At 45.6% G+C, this 16,954-nt stretch overlaps 2 protein-coding genes across 2 annotated transcripts; one reads left to right on the top strand and one right to left on the bottom strand.

Moving 5' to 3' along the window:
- Nucleotides 1-2,230: 2,230 nt before the first annotated feature.
- On the bottom strand, nt 2,231-10,056 carry zbtb1 (zinc finger and BTB domain containing 1). The gene is made up of 2 exons (XM_026341178.1): nt 9,177-10,056; nt 2,231-6,639 (listed from the first exon to the last, which is right to left on the bottom strand). The coding sequence occupies exon 2, from the start codon at nt 6,633-6,635 to the stop codon at nt 4,578-4,580; it is 2,058 nt and encodes a 685-aa protein (XP_026196963.1). The 5' UTR covers nt 6,636-6,639; nt 9,177-10,056; the 3' UTR covers nt 2,231-4,577.
- A 915-nt stretch (nt 10,057-10,971) lies between these two features.
- Nucleotides 10,972-16,342, top strand: zbtb25 (zinc finger and BTB domain containing 25). Its single transcript, XM_026341197.1, has 3 exons — nt 10,972-11,047; nt 13,284-13,480; nt 13,987-16,342. Exons 2-3 carry the CDS (start codon nt 13,308-13,310, stop codon nt 15,176-15,178), a joined length of 1,365 nt encoding a protein of 454 aa, XP_026196982.1. The 5' UTR covers nt 10,972-11,047; nt 13,284-13,307; the 3' UTR covers nt 15,179-16,342.
- The last annotated feature ends 612 nt before the right edge of the window (nt 16,343-16,954 follow it).

The raw sequence follows: 16,954 nt of genomic DNA, 5'->3' as shown, positions 1-16,954 counted from the left end.
GATAGTACCGAGATACCGTTACAGACTGTTTGACCTTTAGACGGAGATAGTACCGAGATACTGTTACAGACTGTTTTACACCTTTAGACGGAGATAGTACCGAGATACCGTTACAGACTGTTTGACCTTTAGACGGAGATAGTACCGAGATACTGTTACAGACTGTTTTACACCTTTAGACGGAGATAGTACCGAGATACTGTTACAGACTGTTTTACACCTTTAGACGGAGATAGTACCGAGATACCGTTGCCGACTGTTTGACCTTTAGACGGAGATAGTACCGAGATACTGTTACCGACAGTTTTACACCTTTAGACGGAGATAGTACCGAGATACTGTTACCGACAGTTTTACACCTTTAGACGGAGATAGTACCGAGATACTGTTACCGACTGTTTGACCTTTAGACGGAGATAGTACCGACATACTGTTACCGACTGTTTTACACCTTTAGACGGAGATAGTACCGAGATACCGTTACAGACTGTTTGACCTTTAGACGGAGATAGTACTGAGATACCGTTACCGACTGTTTGACCTTTAGACGGAGATAGTACCGAGATACTGTTACAGACTGTTTGACCTTTAGACGGAGATAGTACCGAGATACTGTTACAGACTGTTTTACACCTTTAGACGGAGATAGTACCGAGATACCGTTACAGACTGTTTGACCTTTAGACGGAGATAGTACCGAGATACTGTTACAGACTGTTTTACACCTTTAGACGGAGATAGTACCGAGATACCGTTGCCGACTGTTTGACCTTTAGACGGAGATAGTACCGAGATACTGTTACCGACAGTTTTACACCTTTAGACGGAGATAGTACCGAGATACTGTTACAGACTGTTTTACACCTTTAGACGGAGATAGTACCGAGATACTGTTACCGACTGTTTGACCTTTAGACGGAGATAGTACCGAGATACCGTTACAGACTGTTTGACCTTTAGACGGAGATAGTACCGAGATACTGTTACAGACTGTTTTACACCTTTAGACGGAGATAGTACTGAGATACTGTTACCGACTGTTTGACCTTTAGACGGAGATAGTACCGAGATACTGTTACCGACAGTTTTACACCTTTAGACGGAGATAGTACCGAGATACTGTTACCGACTGTTTGACCTTTAGACGGAGATAGTACCGACATACTGTTACCGACTGTTTTACACCTTTAGACGGAGATAGTACCGAGATACTGTTACCGACTGTTTGACCTTTAGACGGAGATAGTACCGAGATACTGTTGCCGACTGTTTGACCTTTAGACGGAGATAGTACCGAGATACTGTTACAGACTGTTTTACACCTACATATATTTACTATGTTGTACTGTTGGTTTTACTTGATACTAACAAATACTTTACAAACCTTTACAAAATGAAAACTTTCCAATCAACCATCCTCTGAAACATGTTGACTTTGACCCTGCAGCGCCTCCATGTGGACAAAGTGAAAACTGAGAACTTTAATCACTATCTGGAAACACGTTCCGACAGTAATGAGAACAGAAATTAACCATTTGATATAAGGTTACTGGTGTAAAGGATCATTACTACAGTGTAGGAAGTAAAACCTCCTGCATGTAAAACTTTACTACAACACTGCTATACAATAACACAGAGGAGTGTGAGAAAGTACTTTACTATACTTAATGTACTGACGCAGAATGGCTCAATTCTTTTAAATGAATTATTAATGCATTATTCACTCTGTCACTCTAGGGTTACAGCTGATAAAGATGGAGATTTCTTTGTTGATTCTATTTCAGGTTCACGTTTGTGTGAATCTGTGAAGTCATCACATAAATGTAGCTGAGTAAAAAGTAGATTTTATTATATTAATATATATATTTATATATCTGCAGCATGTTCATGGTTATGTTGAGTTCTATGTGTGATGACACATTTTATTTTATCCCATCATCTGTAAATCAACTACAGATGTCAGAAATATGGAGTAAGACGTAAACATGGACATGAAGTGAGAATACTACAGGTATTTAGTATGTGCTAGTTTCTGTTTGGTCTCACTCTAAATTAGATTAGATTAGAAATATGTGCATAGGTTTGTGTTGACATCACCGGCCAATCAGAACTCAGTTGTTACACTTGACTGAAGCAAACGCTGCCTGGAAGTTTCAGTTTCAAATTTAAAAAAAAAAAAAGGAAAAATCTGATGTTTCTTCATAAACAGATTCACTTGGTTATCCAGAGCTTTAGAAAAGTTTGTCTTTATTCCAGAGATCAGAGCCTCGTTTTTCCAAAACTACAAACAAAAGAGAAAGAAAAAGCAAAAAAACAAACAAAAGCCTCCAACACAAACTGAAGGATCAAGAAGGACCATTCGGACTTTTCTGTCCAGAAGCTGGTTTTAACAAGCCGATGCTTGGTTTGATTCTGACTGGATCTGGATCCAGTCAGTACTGGACTGGACGAGTGGGTTTGGAGCTGTAATGAATGAGTAAGGGGTGAACTGGATGGAGCCCTGATGTGGACCTGATGTGGACCTGATGTGAAAATAAAAAAAAGAGAAAGAAACAATACAGTACATGAAACGAGCGTCCAGTTCACTTGTCCAATGTTGGTCTAAGAGTCCACACGAGGACATGAAGCATGAAGTGGTCTTAGTTTGATCCTGGCAGAATTAAACACAACAAATCCACAGTGGAAATGTGTCTGTTGTAGCTCAGAGGCTTTATCGGCTTTAAGAACATTTGCCTCTTCGTGGTTTTAAAGAAAAGTCGAGTGCAGATCCAAACAAGAAAAGTGCTCAAAGGGCAGAGATGCTGATTGTCCTAATAGTTCACCGAACAAAGCACATTTTCAGTTTCTCATCTAAATAAATGCAGATCTGGTTTCAACAGCTTTACATTAGAATAACACGTCTCAACCGACTGAGTGGACGTAGACGGGTTCTAAACTCGCTTTACTGGGTCGATCTGGTTGGTTGTGAGCTGGTTTAGTGCTCGACAACTAGCTCCGGTTCACGTTGGTAAACCGGTTTTGTTTGGAACCAATTCACATGTTCTGCATGTTCTGAAATGGTGTAGGCTGGATCTGAAATACCGGTTCTGTCTCAGTTTGTTTTGGTTGGTTCTGAACTGGGTCCAGGAATGGTTCACAAATAACCTTCCAACCATTTAGAGTTCTTTCTAAACTAGATTTAATACATATTAAACTGGTTTGCGGGTTCTTGAAAAGACTGAGACCAGATCCGAAGTGTTGAGTGGAACAGCTGTAACCTTCAGGTTAGTTGGGCAGTTTTGACCTGGTTTAGGTTGACTGAGCACTGATTTGGAACTGGTTTGGTACTGTTTATAATGGTTGCGTTGAGTATACACCAACAGTTTGAACTGGTTGAGGTCCTATGTGGTGAAGAGTAACAGTCCTAAAGAACAAGAGCAGAACCGCAGCCAAAACAATTTGACATGACTCGTAAGGCATCAGAGGAAGTGAAAGCATAAGATGAAGTTTTTCAGACAGTAAATTAAAAAGACACAGTCCAGCAGGTTGGTGAGCTGGTTCTGAGGAGACCACTTCTAGTGTTTTGTTACTGAATTCTTTTACAGACTCACACTGTACAGTAAAGGCACCACTCAGCGAGTGAAATAAAGCTGCACAATAATGAAGGAAAAGCTAAGACTCAGTGTGCTCAACTCAAAACAAACCAACAGAACTGAGTTCTGTCTTTTCCTCTGACTACAACATTTTTAGTATTCTGGAAACTCTTGACATCAAAGCTAGAAAACGTCGACCCGCAGCACTTTGACAGCAGCTCACTCGGTTTCTCACAGTACAACCTTTGGACATCTTCACACTGCCTCCGTTTACCAAACTGGGTTTAGTTCTGGTAAGGACTGTTGAGGTTTCTCTCTGCTGTGGATGCTGTTAAACAATCAGCCGTCCTGTTGTTTCTTCTGCTGCCGTCTCACCGCGAGTTCACACTGTGAGCAACACATCAGTGAACCAGTCAGGCGCGGCGTTTTCTGACCAACTGTGGCTCGGACACGAGCCGACTCTTCAACATGTAGCTTTCACACCTGCGAGCCCGGCTTTGGTAAATGCTGCTGCTGCTGCTGCAGTGTTTTGTCAACTCACGGATGGACTTTTGTTCCTCTTTGGTGAACCGTATCATCCTGTATATAAAACCCCAGCTCCTTTATAAATATAGTTAATAATAATATACATCTCTTTAGCTGTGTAACTGGTTAGCTATGATGGTTACGACACTCGGCTGAGACCGAGTGTTGCAGCATCAAATGTGAAAACTGTTTCACCTCCAGAAGCTCGTTCTGACCACCATCCTGATTATTAGATGTGAAAATGTGCCGCGTTTAACTTAATGTCATTTTATCTAAGTACAAAGCTGAGGATACACAAAGCAACCAATCACCAGCTCCACTGCTCACAGTGCGAACACCCGTTTAGGTTATGCATATACTTTAAAAGTGCAGATTAAAACTTTGTCTTTTTGGTGTTCAAGTGCATACATTTGTTCTCACATTTATGGCTTTTTAGTAACAAATTAGTATAAATGCAGCTTTGGACATTTTGGATCGTTCCTAAAGTCTCTTGGTGTGCTTGGAGTTATAATGGCTCCTCATGTCTTTACGGAGGCGGAACTTCTCTCCACAGACGCCACAGATGTACAGGTGAACGTCCATGTGCTTCTCCAGCTGCTCTCCGCCAGGGAAGATCTGGAAACACACCTGGCAGATGGTTTCCCCGGCCGACAGGTGGGATATCATGTGTCTGACGTGGTCATGTTTGAGGAACGTTCCCTGGTCGCACACTGGGCACACGTACCGTGCCATGCCTTTGTGCATGTCGGTGTGCAGCCTGAGTTGGCGCTCCCTCAGGAACTGCTTCCCGCACGTCTGGCAGGTGAACTGCTTCTCCTTGGTGTGGACGGTGTAGTGCTCTCGCAGGTGGCAGCGCTGGTAGAAGCCTTTCCCACAGATACTGCAGAAGTGTTTGCGGCGGTGATCTGGTTCGGCGCCCTCCTCCAGCAGCACCGGGCGGAACAGCTCCTGGTCGTGGCAGGACAACGCATGCTCTAGTGCCAGGCTCTCATTCTGGAACAGCAAACCGCAGTGAGGACAGGCCAGGTCAACTGCCTCAAGCAGCCCTTCCTCCATCCCCTGCTGCTCCTCCAGCAAGGACACTTCGTCTTCCCCATGAGAGTCCGACTCGCCACCATGAGATTCTCCGCAGCGCTCTGCATGCTCCTGTAGCTGCCGGCCTTTGATCAGCACCTGGCCACACCGCCCACAAGCACATATATGGCCCATGTGGTTGGACAGGTAATGAGCGGACTTGTCCTCCTCCACTAACAGAGCACCACACAGTTCACAGGGCGCACAGTCTGTATCCTGCTTCTCATCTTTGACCTTACGAAGCTTTGTTGGAATCCCTGAATCATCGCTGCTGGACATATGGCCTTCAAAAGGCTCGTTGCTGTTCTCCAAACCTGAGACACCAGGCTCTGGTTCACGGTCTTCCGTTTTCTCCCTCAGAAAGGCTTTACGTGTGGCGTCACTAAACCGCGCTGTGCTAGAGTCTCTTGCTGTGTGCTCACCGACACGGACAACCTCTATCTCGGGGAACATGCTTTCTTCTGGTTCCGTCTTGATGGAGAGGCTCCTGGTTGACCCAGGTTCACTGTCGGTCCCGGCTGCTACCGACCTAATGGTGAGGTCAGAGTTGCCCTTGGCCTCAGGCCACTCATCCTCACCTTTACAGATGACCCTGTTTTCTTCGGTGCTCTCAGAAGCAGAGCTCTCAGTTTTACTGGAGTCATTGTCACCTTCGATGTTACCTCTTGGTGGGTGGTAGGCCTTCCGGTTGGTGCAGGTCAGGATGTGTTCGATTAAAAGCTTCTCACAGCTGAAGACAAAGCCGCAGTCGTCGCAGGTGTAGGTGCGACCAAAACGAGGACGGTCTTTTAGGGTCGAACTCCTGCCGCCGGACCTCTTTCTCAAGTCGCACGGCTGCTCGACTGCTCCATCCGCAGTCGGAGGTGCCACTATCAGAGGAGCGTTTACCACCTCCTCTGCCACCACTGGCCTGGTGACGGTTGCTGGAGCAGCTGGACGTACTGCACTGCTGTTGACAGCTTTCGGTAAACGCTCCACTTCTGGCGCAGCAGGCTTCTGCTGCTCATACATACGAACTCCAAAAATCATCTTTCCCCCAGCAGCACCAGTGGAGGAACTGGACGAGGAGGAAGAGGCTGAGGAGGACGGGGTGAGGTTGGAACTCCTGATGTCCCTGAGGTCCTCCAGCGAGTCTGGGATGTAGTACATCTGCAGGTACGCCATGGAGGCCTTAAGCTCCTCAAACTCGTAGCTCCCCACCACGATGCGTCCAAGGTACATGAGCTGCAGAATGAGGTCGAAGCACTCTGCACTGATCTGCATGTTGCTGAGGTCCAGACGGCCTGCCCCCTGCTGGTCCCGGATGAACATCATCCTGAAATAGGAGCTGCAGGCTGCAAGAACAGCCTTGTGCGCCCTGAAGTAGATGTCACCGATGGCGATGAGGCAGTCGCACAGGAAGCCCCACTCCCGCTGGTTGTTGAGCTGCTGGAGGACGTGGTCGCTGTGGCTCGGCCTCGCCATCGCCCTGCAGAAAACAGAAGAACAGAGTCATTAACTGCTGCGTTCTTCCTGCTGTCAGGTTTTCCTTTGTGGTCAACTTTTACTGCGTTGCAGAGTATTTCACAACATGTGGCTTGTTGTAGTCAGTGAGGCAGAACATGCTCTCAGTCCTGTTATGACTCATCAAGATCAGACCTGAATAATGAGCTCTGGCTTCAGTCATTTAGATCCTGTTTCATCAAAGCTACACTGGAAATAAAGAAAATAATTCCCTGAAGAACAGATGAACCTCAGCGTTAAAGGCACTTCTACACACAGACTCCACCTTGGGCTTTATACAGACTAACTGATTTAAACTTTTTAACAAATGCACAGAGAATCACCTTGTTTTTACAAACAGTTTATTCCTTCTTTCTAAAGTCTGCTCCATTTCATTATTCCTTTACAGAAAATAACTGACTACTGTTTGAAACAGATTAGGTTTTAATCTAATAACAAATCCTTTTATCACCACCAACACATCATGAAACTACATGATGTACAGTGTGAGTATTGGCTGTGTGACAGAAACTAAAAGCCACTCAGCTGCTCTGATTTGATGGTGTGAACTGATAAAACACACACTTATTGTACACTGTTGTCCTATGAGCTCTCCCTCGCTCGGTGCTGATCATCACTATGTTTATGTCTCTGACAGCAGCTCTCACCTACAATTGATGATCCACTGGACTGTGGGACAAACCTGAATCCTTTTATGTTAACCTGACAGTATTATCAGCCTTATGTCTGAGTAAACATCTCAGTCATGACATCAGTGTCACTTTCTGACCTGAAACATTTCTGCATTAGAGAAAGTTAGTCCGGGACTGCTGCATGAAACCAAACCTCATAATAAAACCCCATCAAATAAGAAAAAGAGATCAGTAAGGTGAGATTAGCCATCCAAGCAGCTAAGTTACCAACCAGTAGCTGCACGTCGTAATGGTCCCTGGAGACTCAACCAACATACTTCTGTGACCACAATCATTTAAAATATTTTAATTATATTTAATAATATCACAGTTTAACTGGGTCTCATTTCCAAAAATCATTTATTTCACACAGTCAGTGACTGACACAACGTCATGGAGACAGAGGCTGAGGTAGCAGCAGCAGACACCGTGAATGAGGCAAATTTCAGGCCTCGGTGAAGAAAATGAAGGTCCAGTTTACAGTGTGCTCGAAGTTCAGTCAGCTGCACAGTGAATAAAAAAAATAACAATCTGCCAATCCAATCCAATTATGTTGCTCAGTCTGAATCAAAGGTTATTTTGTTTCTGCACTGATTCCACACTGAGCAGGATCTGAAAAGGTTCCACATGTCGTCTGGTTCTGACCCGAGAACAGGTCACGCATCAGTTACAGCAGTCTTCTAACAGCAGCAGGTGCACGTTTACACCAGTCACACCTGAATGTTTGACCTGATCACACAGGTCCGCCTCCTGTCATATCTGCTGACATCTGATCAGAACCACAGCATCATCATCATCATCATCATCAGTACCATGATTCTAACACATGACAGAAGAAACATTATGTTCGGAAACCTCCAAAGAACGATTCACAAAGACAGTAAAGCAGCAGAAACATCTGTTTTAATAAACAGATATGACCACCCATCAGATCAAAGGTTAAAAAACAAAGAGAAATTTAACTGATTATTCTTCTGATAGTTTTGGCTCATTAACAACAAATTTCATCACCAAACGATCTCAGTTAAACTGAATTCATTTGAACAGCAGGACACGGGTTTAAACGGACTTTAATGTGTAAAAACTAAACTGAAACTGCTGTAAAATTCTTCACATTTACACTGATCTCATCAGTTCGACTGTTGTGTTTTGAATATTAAATTTCACCACCGCACCAAACTCCGTTGAAAAAACGTGCTAAATAAGAGAAGTTTCAGTTGCTGCGAGTCAGTTTACCATCCACTCGGTTGTCAGTCACCGACAAACCCGCCGTTATTGACCGATAAAGACCCATGAGAAGCGGGTGGTGAGGACACGGGAGGGGAGAGGCTGGTTGGAGCAGACAGAAGGGAGAGGCCGAGCTAAAATGGAGATTACAGCTCCGCCGCGGTTAGCTGCGTCAAGCTAGCCGCTGCTAGCATTCCGAGGCCGGAAGTTACAGTGGCTAGACTTACAAAATAAAACAAATAGAATCGACAGGTAATAAGAGTGATCAAAAAGTATTTCTGTAAAACGGAAACACGGACGGAAACCAGACTAAATTCAGTTTTGTTAAATATGACTTATTTAATAAGGTCCGTAGAGGCTGATCCAGGCGAGTTTAACCGATTGATCCTTTGGCCGATGTCTTTATTTTGAAACTCTTTTACGGATGTAGTAGCTAGAAATGCTAAGACTTGTCATTCGGTGATATCGCTCCCGCAAGCAGCTCCGCCACCCCCGCACTACCACCCGCATTCAGCTAGCACCAAGACCAGCAGGCCGCGGGGATTTTTCTGTAGTTTTCCCGGCCAAGCGGCGCTGAGGGCCGGACAGAAAGCCGTCGACTCACCGTAGGTTCCGCAGGCCGGCGGAGGAGCTGCTGCAGTCGGCGGCGGGTGTTTGTGAAAGTCCCCGGGGCTCCGGAGGTTCGGTACCCGCGGGTTTGTTGCGTTCAGGCGGAAAGTTGAGACGAAGGAGAAGCCCCTTCTTCTTCTTCTTCTTCTCCTGCAGGATGAAAGAACTTCCGCACAGACTGCCGCTACGTCAAGCGCGACGCTGTCAGGAAACAGACGAAGAAGAAGCATTTATTTTCCGGTCAAATTACTGCCCTTCAAAATAAAGTTAAATTCCAGCTGTTAGAAATGTAACGTTTTTGTTTGTCAGGTTAAAAAACTGCTTTACATAGAGGAAAAGGAAATATTACAGAAGTGAAACTGTTAAGACCTTTTCCACAAGCTGATCTTTTTTCAGTGATTTATTGTTAAAACAAGTTGTTTATTACTTTGTTCTGATGTAGTCCAATATCCTTTTTTAAAACAACCATTAACACTGACATACTTGCATGTGTTTGTTTATGATACTATAATGATGCATGCAGTTCCTTAGACAAATAACTGTAACATAACTGTAACATATAAAGATATTACTCCAATCTCCTAATCTCTTCACATTTTGCACTTTGTGTTAAACATTTACCTTTTGAACATTTACTTTTGTAAAGTGATTGCCAAAAATAATTCTTCCCGTTGTCATTATAAGCTTTTGAGTTATTGAGTGTCTCCATGTATTGATGGATGCAATCTTTTTTTTATTTTAACAATGAATGTACCACGCAGAAAAGTACGTAAAAAATGATTCCTGTTTTATTTCTTCCATTATTGTTCTTTGTAATTTTCTTGCTGAGTGGATTTTCTCCTATCTTTCTGTCATCTGCTTTATCATAAATACAATTTTTAATACATTATCTTGATTAAGTTGGACAGGCTCACTTTATGTTTCAGAACATATGTAATCAATTTTAGATAAAGACATTTTCAAATTATTTTCCTCTTTCACCGGCAGTGTATTAATAATTGTAGATTTGATTATCAACCTTAAAATAAATGGAAAACCCAAACAGTATGAGAATCAGCCCAACACTGTAAAATGACAGGTGTAAAGGAAACACTGACAAATGTGTATTCTACATTTGAAAGTATGCAAATGTTATCTTATTGTGAAAATCATTACCGGAAGTGTTAACAGCTATTTTCTGTTCAGCTTAGCATCAAAGACGAGGACCAGGTCAGAAGGTCTCACTCTGACTTGATTTTCAGGAACCAAACACCAAGCGAAGGTCAGAGATTAAATAAAGTGGTGACATCTCCCTCGGTTTCTTTTCACTCCGCTGTTTCTAATCTAAACGTGCTGCTTTGTTTGTCATTTATTTTCAGGGTTAAAGTTCTAATTATAGTAATGTGTTAGCTTTATCTAAATTAATTCTGATGATGATCAGTGTGAGAATAAAAGGATTTAAGAAAGTCTAGTTCCCACTTAGGAGCAGTTTTGGTAAAACCAGGACCTGGATCAGTGAGAATCTTCACAGATATCCCAGGTATATTTCAGGTATATATATTATATCACCTGTGTGAAGTTGACAATGAGGTTTTTTTGGTTTTACCTCTCTTTTAAACTGCTGGACGATACAACCTGTTAGAACCGGATCAGAACAGTAAAACGTGTTTTCAGCCCCGTGGCTCACATTAGTTCTGTCTCTAAGGTTACAACGTGTTGATAATTGTAGAAGTCGCTCATTAATTATTAAAAACATCTCGTCAGACTGTGGGATCACGTGAGCAGCCCCTTTGACCCGCCCTCTCGCGAGACTTGGCGCAGCTTTGTGCGAGATCCTGTCTGCAGCAACAAATCGGCTCCGGATCCAACAATCTGCACATTTCTGCGGTAAGACTCTGATTAACAGCCGCGGGCACAGCGCGCGTGCACGACATAAACACACAGAGGCGGGGGTGCACGACACGGAGGGGCTCCGCACGCGCCTGTGCGCGTGTAGGCAATAGAGAACGCGAGTGCTGCTGAATGTGGAGGAGACGGAGGATGCGGGAGGCTGCAGCCCGGCGCGCGTGACGCGATGTGCACGCGCGTAGCGGTGGCGTTGTTTTCGTCGCGCGGGTGTCCGGTTCCCGGTGGGTCTGGGTCGGAGTCCTTTTCTGAATGCACGTGCCCCCCCCCCCCTTACCCCCGCCTACTCTCGCGTGTGCGTTTCAGTTGCAGCTGCGCGTGCAGGTGACCTTCACAGAGGTCAGAGGTCAAGCTGTGACCTCACCTGCATGATTTTTTTCACCTGAGCTCAGGTGGAGCTGATGACGTGACGTCACTGACCGTTTAGTAAAATAGGTGGTTTAAACATAGACACCTGGTCACAGTTAGGTGGCCTCATCCCCCCCCCCCCCAACTCTAACCTTACCACCCCCACAAACTCCAATCCCCCCAAGTCTAACCTCACCACCCAAACTCACCCCCCCAACTCTAACCTCACCACCCCCCCCAACTCTAACCTCACCACCCAAACTCACCCCCCCAACTCTAACCTCACCACCCCCCCCAACTCTAACCTCACCACGCCGACAAACTCCAATCCCCCCAAGTCTAACCTCACCACCCCAACTCTAACCTCACCCCCCAACTCTAACCTCACCCCCCAAACTCACCCCCCTAACTCTAACCTTACCACGCCCACAAACTCCAACCCCCCAAGTCTAACCTCACTAACCCAACTCTAACCTCACCACCCCCACCAACTCTAACCCCCCTGACCCCCAACTTTAACCCCCCAACTCTAACCCCCCCAAGTCTAACCTCACTAACCCCCCAACTCTAACCTCACCACCCCCACCAACTCTAACCTCACTAACCCCCCAACTCTAACCTCACCACCCCAACTCTAACCTCACTAACCCCCCAACTCTAACCTCACCACCCCAACTCTAACCTCACCCCCACCAACTCTAACCTCACTAACCCCCCAACTCTAACCTCACCACCCAAACTCACCCCCCCCCCCCACTCTAACCCCCAACTCAGTTTTTTATTTTATTTTTATTACTCATTTTTTATCAGATATCTTTATTGTAATTTTATTATTTATAAACTGTTGCCAATGTGTTGAAGAATAGTTTTATGATGAATTTAAATTTTTCTTTTATCTAATAAATCTGAACATAAACATACTCCTTGAAATATGTCTGTAACACAGAGTGATATTAAACAATAATCTTTTCAAAAAAAACAATCAACCACCTCTTTTTAAACTGTACAAACAAGATTTTATTGGAAAACAAGTTTTAACATTTGAAATGACAAATTTATAAACATCATCTTATACTTACATTTTTAGAAGGATGGGGAGGGGGTCTGGCGATTTTGTGCAGACCCTTGTATGCCAGTGCACTTTAGCCAAATATACGGCCAACTTAAAAAACAAGCACCTTTTACCTAACCCCCCCAACTTAAACCTCACTAACCCCCAAGTCTACCTGGGACGCTGGTCCTGTGTTGGGTTGGTGGGGGTTCCTGTGTCGTCATCAGCAGCTGTTTCATATTGATGATGTTGCTAAATATCTGAAGCTAAATACCTAATGCTAATTGTCTGATGCTAATTGCCTGATGCTAATTGTCTGATGCTAATTGTCTGAAGCTAAATGTCTGATGCTAAATGTCTGATGCTAGCTCAGCATTAGCTTGAGGCCACTTCATATCTTCTCGTCCTAAACTCGAGAAGGTCAGGACTGTTGACCTCACTCAGGTCAGCAGTCCTGTTTTTCTTACTGTACATTTCTGTGACGTGACCTGTCTCAGATAACAACGTAAAGAATTCCTGCTGAAAAACTCACTGCAGGTTTCATCACAGGCACAGAAATCCACACTGACACCTACTGCTTCCCGTGATGTCACACAGGTGTGTTTGCTTTATACTTTGTGCAGCAAACACCTGCAACTTTATCTCATTTAACAGTAAGAGGCACCACCTGCTGTTGAAAGCAGGTACTGCAGCGCAGTTATCGCCGTTCCACTGTACGTTCGCCTGAAGTTATTACAGCACTGAATGTTTTCATGTGTTAACCACGTCCAAAGGTGAATGTAGTTTTACCTCCTGTCCTGTTGGTCCCATCTCTTGCAGAGGGGGTCAAGTCCTGGGGGGGTCATGGAGGTGTCGTCTCACAGCCTCTTCCTGCTGCAGCAGCTCAACGTTCAGAGAGAGTTTGGCTTCCTGTGTGATTGTACCGTCGCCATTGGAAATGTCTACTTCAAAGCTCACCGAGCCGTGCTCGCCTCCTTCTCCAACTACTTTAAGATGATCTTCATCCACCAGTCCAGGTCGGGGGGGGCAGGACCACTAACACAAACATACCCGAGGCTACAGAGAAGCTACAGCGAGTTTTGTTTCTATGTTCTTGCACAGTTTACTACAACCTGGATACTAACGTGTAGTACACATATCATCATGTCCGGTTTACTGGTTCTCATGGTTCAGAGCTGCAGCTGAGTTTTTACTACATGTGAATCAGACAGAGCACTAATGATGTAGGTTTAATTATTTACATATGTCAGGGATTAAGAGTTATACGAGTTATAAGACAAACAATGCACTGGAAAATCTGAGACAGGACTGTAGAGCAGTGGAAAGTTTGACCATCACAGTGAGGTAAACAGTAGCAGGTACAGTGTCTGTGTTACACAGCAATCCAGACTGGGAGCTCCCCTGTATCTAACAGGACAGTTGAGTCCTTTTCAGATTATTGTTTCTGCAGCGTTTTCTGTTCTGACTCAAGTTTTATACCAAAAGTCTCTTTTTTAACCTTCTCATGTCTCTATGTCCTCAGTGAGTGTATAAAGATCCAGCCCACTGACATCCAGCCCGACGTCTTCAGCTACCTGCTGCACATCATGTACACCGGCATGTGTCCCAAACAGCCGGTGGACCAGAGCCGGCTGCAGGATGGCATCAAGTTCCTGCATGCCTACCAGCTGTGTCGGAAACCTGGAGAGGGGGCTGCAGACGCCGCCACAGATGTGATCCGCATGTCCAACCTGTATGGCATCCAGATCTCCTCCCAGCTGGCCAACAAGGAGGTGCCGGGTGTTCCAAAGACCACCACGGTCTCCCGCGGCGCCCCCGAGGACTTATGCTCCGCTGGCGGGGGGGGACGCTCCCACTCTCAACTGTCCCTGGCTGTTGGACTAGAGGGCGTTACGTCAGACCGGCAGGCGTCAGCGCTTCGCAACGTCTGCTCCGTAGCGTCTGGAGATGACTCGGACATTTCAGCTCGCATAAAGCAGGAGCGGGTAGAGGAGGAGGAGGGGGAGGATGGTGAGGGGGAGGAGGTTCCTGGGGTGGGGTCTCCGTCTCAGAGCAGCAGTCCCAGTCAGAGTCTCTTGTTCAAAGACCGGTCCCTGGTCCTGCTGTGTCCTCGCTGTGGCGAGCGCTGCTCCTCCCCCGAAGGCCTCCGGGAGCACCTGTTTAGCCACGCCCTGGACCCCGCCCGTCTGATGGAGGGGCTGTCACAGGGTGGAGAGCTGGACACCGGTGTGGAGGAGGGGCCACCGGGGACACAGGAGCAGCTGGACGCAGGATGTCTGGAGGAGGCGCTGAGACAGAGCCAGGCACTGGCCAATCAGCTGGCTGCAGAGCTGAGGAGGAGCCGAGGGGTGGGAGGGGTAGGCGGAGGGGGGAGCCCCACCCCGGCTGTCTTGCACTCACGCAAACGTAAGATCGCCTGCGCAGTCTGCAGCCTGCGCTTCTCCCACAAAAGCCAGCTGCAGGAGCACATGTACACCCACACCGGCAAACCGTCCCGCTACCACCGCTACAACCGCCTCTGCAGCCAGCTCTTCCAGGCCTCGGCCCACTTCTGCGAGGGCACGGCGGAGCCCGGAGGGGGCGGTGGGGCCTCGGCCGGCACCGCCACGCTTTCTGAAGATGCCAACAGGGACAATCAGGACAACGGCAGCTCCTGCTACTCCCTGGACTCTGAGATCTCCCAGGAGAGTGTGGACGGTGTCCCTGTCGAGTGATTGTTGAAAAGACAAACCTGGGTGTTTCTCTGTCGTGGTTCTGTTTGTGTCTCTGCTGCTGTCTGCTGGTTCTGTACCTCTGCAGGTGTCAGTGAGTTTGAGTATGTCATGTGATCTTAGTGTGGTGATGTGGACAGAACATTTACTGGTTTCTTGGTTCACTGGTTTTTCAGTCAGCCGGGTTTCTGGTTCTGGATTGTTTTTAAAAAAAAAGACATCTGAAGACGTCACTCTGGACGTTGACATTTACCTGGTTCTGAAACAATCAGTGGATGAATCAATGTCTCTAAACCTGATTAACACATCCTTCAAACCATTTTCTTGTGAACTTCCATGTTACTGGTCTCTGATATTTTTTCATGGACCAGCAGAGACCCTAAACTTGACCCCCTCCCTCCACCAACGGGGGACAGAACACAGTGTTGTATAGAGACACGGACTGTGTCTCTAGACGGAGTTTGTTTCTGTCTTACTGTTAAAGCGTGACACAACCGGTCTGAAACCGAACAGAACAGTTCTACGTTCTTGTTCCTGTCACAGATGCATTTAACCAGCGATGGACAGGACATTTCGAAACTGGTCCAGGGATCCAATCAGAGTCTGCATATGTGTGTGTGAACTCAGTGTAAGAGGAGCAGCAGTGCCTTGGTTTGATGGTTCCTCTGTAAGACAATCGATCATCTCATTGATGAAGTTCACCAGCTTCTTTTTCACTGAGGTTTTAGGTCAAACAGATGCAGCAGCTTCTCTTCATGATCACAGTTCTCCGCCTGTCTCAGAGCTTCGTCCTCTCTCATACGTTCTGACGTCACCTCGTGCTTCTGGTCTGAAACATCTAAAGGATCATACCGTTGTTTTATCAGTGTTTATTTCACATTCTTCAGTTCACTGATTAAACATTAGTCCAGTAAATTCACAGCAGCATGTAAACAGAAGAAGCTGCTCTGTACTGGGTATACCAGGTCACGTTAACAGGGACGATGACTAACGGGGACAATGACTAACGGGGACAATGACAGAGTTTGTTGCTGCTTTTTCTGTTTTTTCATCAATGAAAAAACAGAAACAGAAACAATGCAGATTTTACCATAGAGATGTTATTGATTATTGATCAGTGAGTTTCTGGTTCAGTCGTGACGTCGTCTTCTTTGTGTTTCACTGTGAAACTGTTTTGTACATAGACGTCTGAAGATTTGTAAATAAATGTTTTTCCACCTCTGACCTTGGACTGGACGTGACTTTGTCACTTTCATTTGAAAGAAGCTGCAGGACTGGTCCTGGGTGACGGGTTCATGTCCAGTAAGAAGGTGGATCTCTTCAACACTCTGAGATCGTCTCCTCCCCCAGTAACTGTCAGATCATGAAGGCATCGTGGACTGATCCAACCACCAGATGGTGCTTTACCATCACTGTTCATGTAAATTTCACACAGCATATTATGGGATGTGGTTAAATGCTCCATCTCTTAGATCGAATTTACACCAAAACACAAAGTTTTATTTAGTTTGACTTTAAAATGAAATGATCTGACCTAAGCAATGCTGTAAATTCTAGAAAGAGCTCACATCCATCTTTGAGTCCAGGTTTTAAATCTTCAACAGGTGCACTACACTTTTCATCACTCAGAAATATTCACATCATCTCCAACATGATCAATAAGTTGTTACCGTAGTTCTTCACAGATCACAGCTGATTTACACAGTAACTAAATCCACAGTATCAATGGACAGATTTTATTCTGGGCTGATACTGGAGACGGTGACGTCACTGAGTATG

This window comes from Anabas testudineus, chromosome 24 (assembly GCF_900324465.2).
Source record: "Anabas testudineus chromosome 24, fAnaTes1.2, whole genome shotgun sequence".
Lineage (NCBI taxonomy): Eukaryota > Metazoa > Chordata > Actinopteri > Anabantiformes > Anabantidae > Anabas > Anabas testudineus.
Note: the sequence above shows the minus strand (reverse complement) of the source record. Positions and strands in the feature narration are given on the sequence as shown.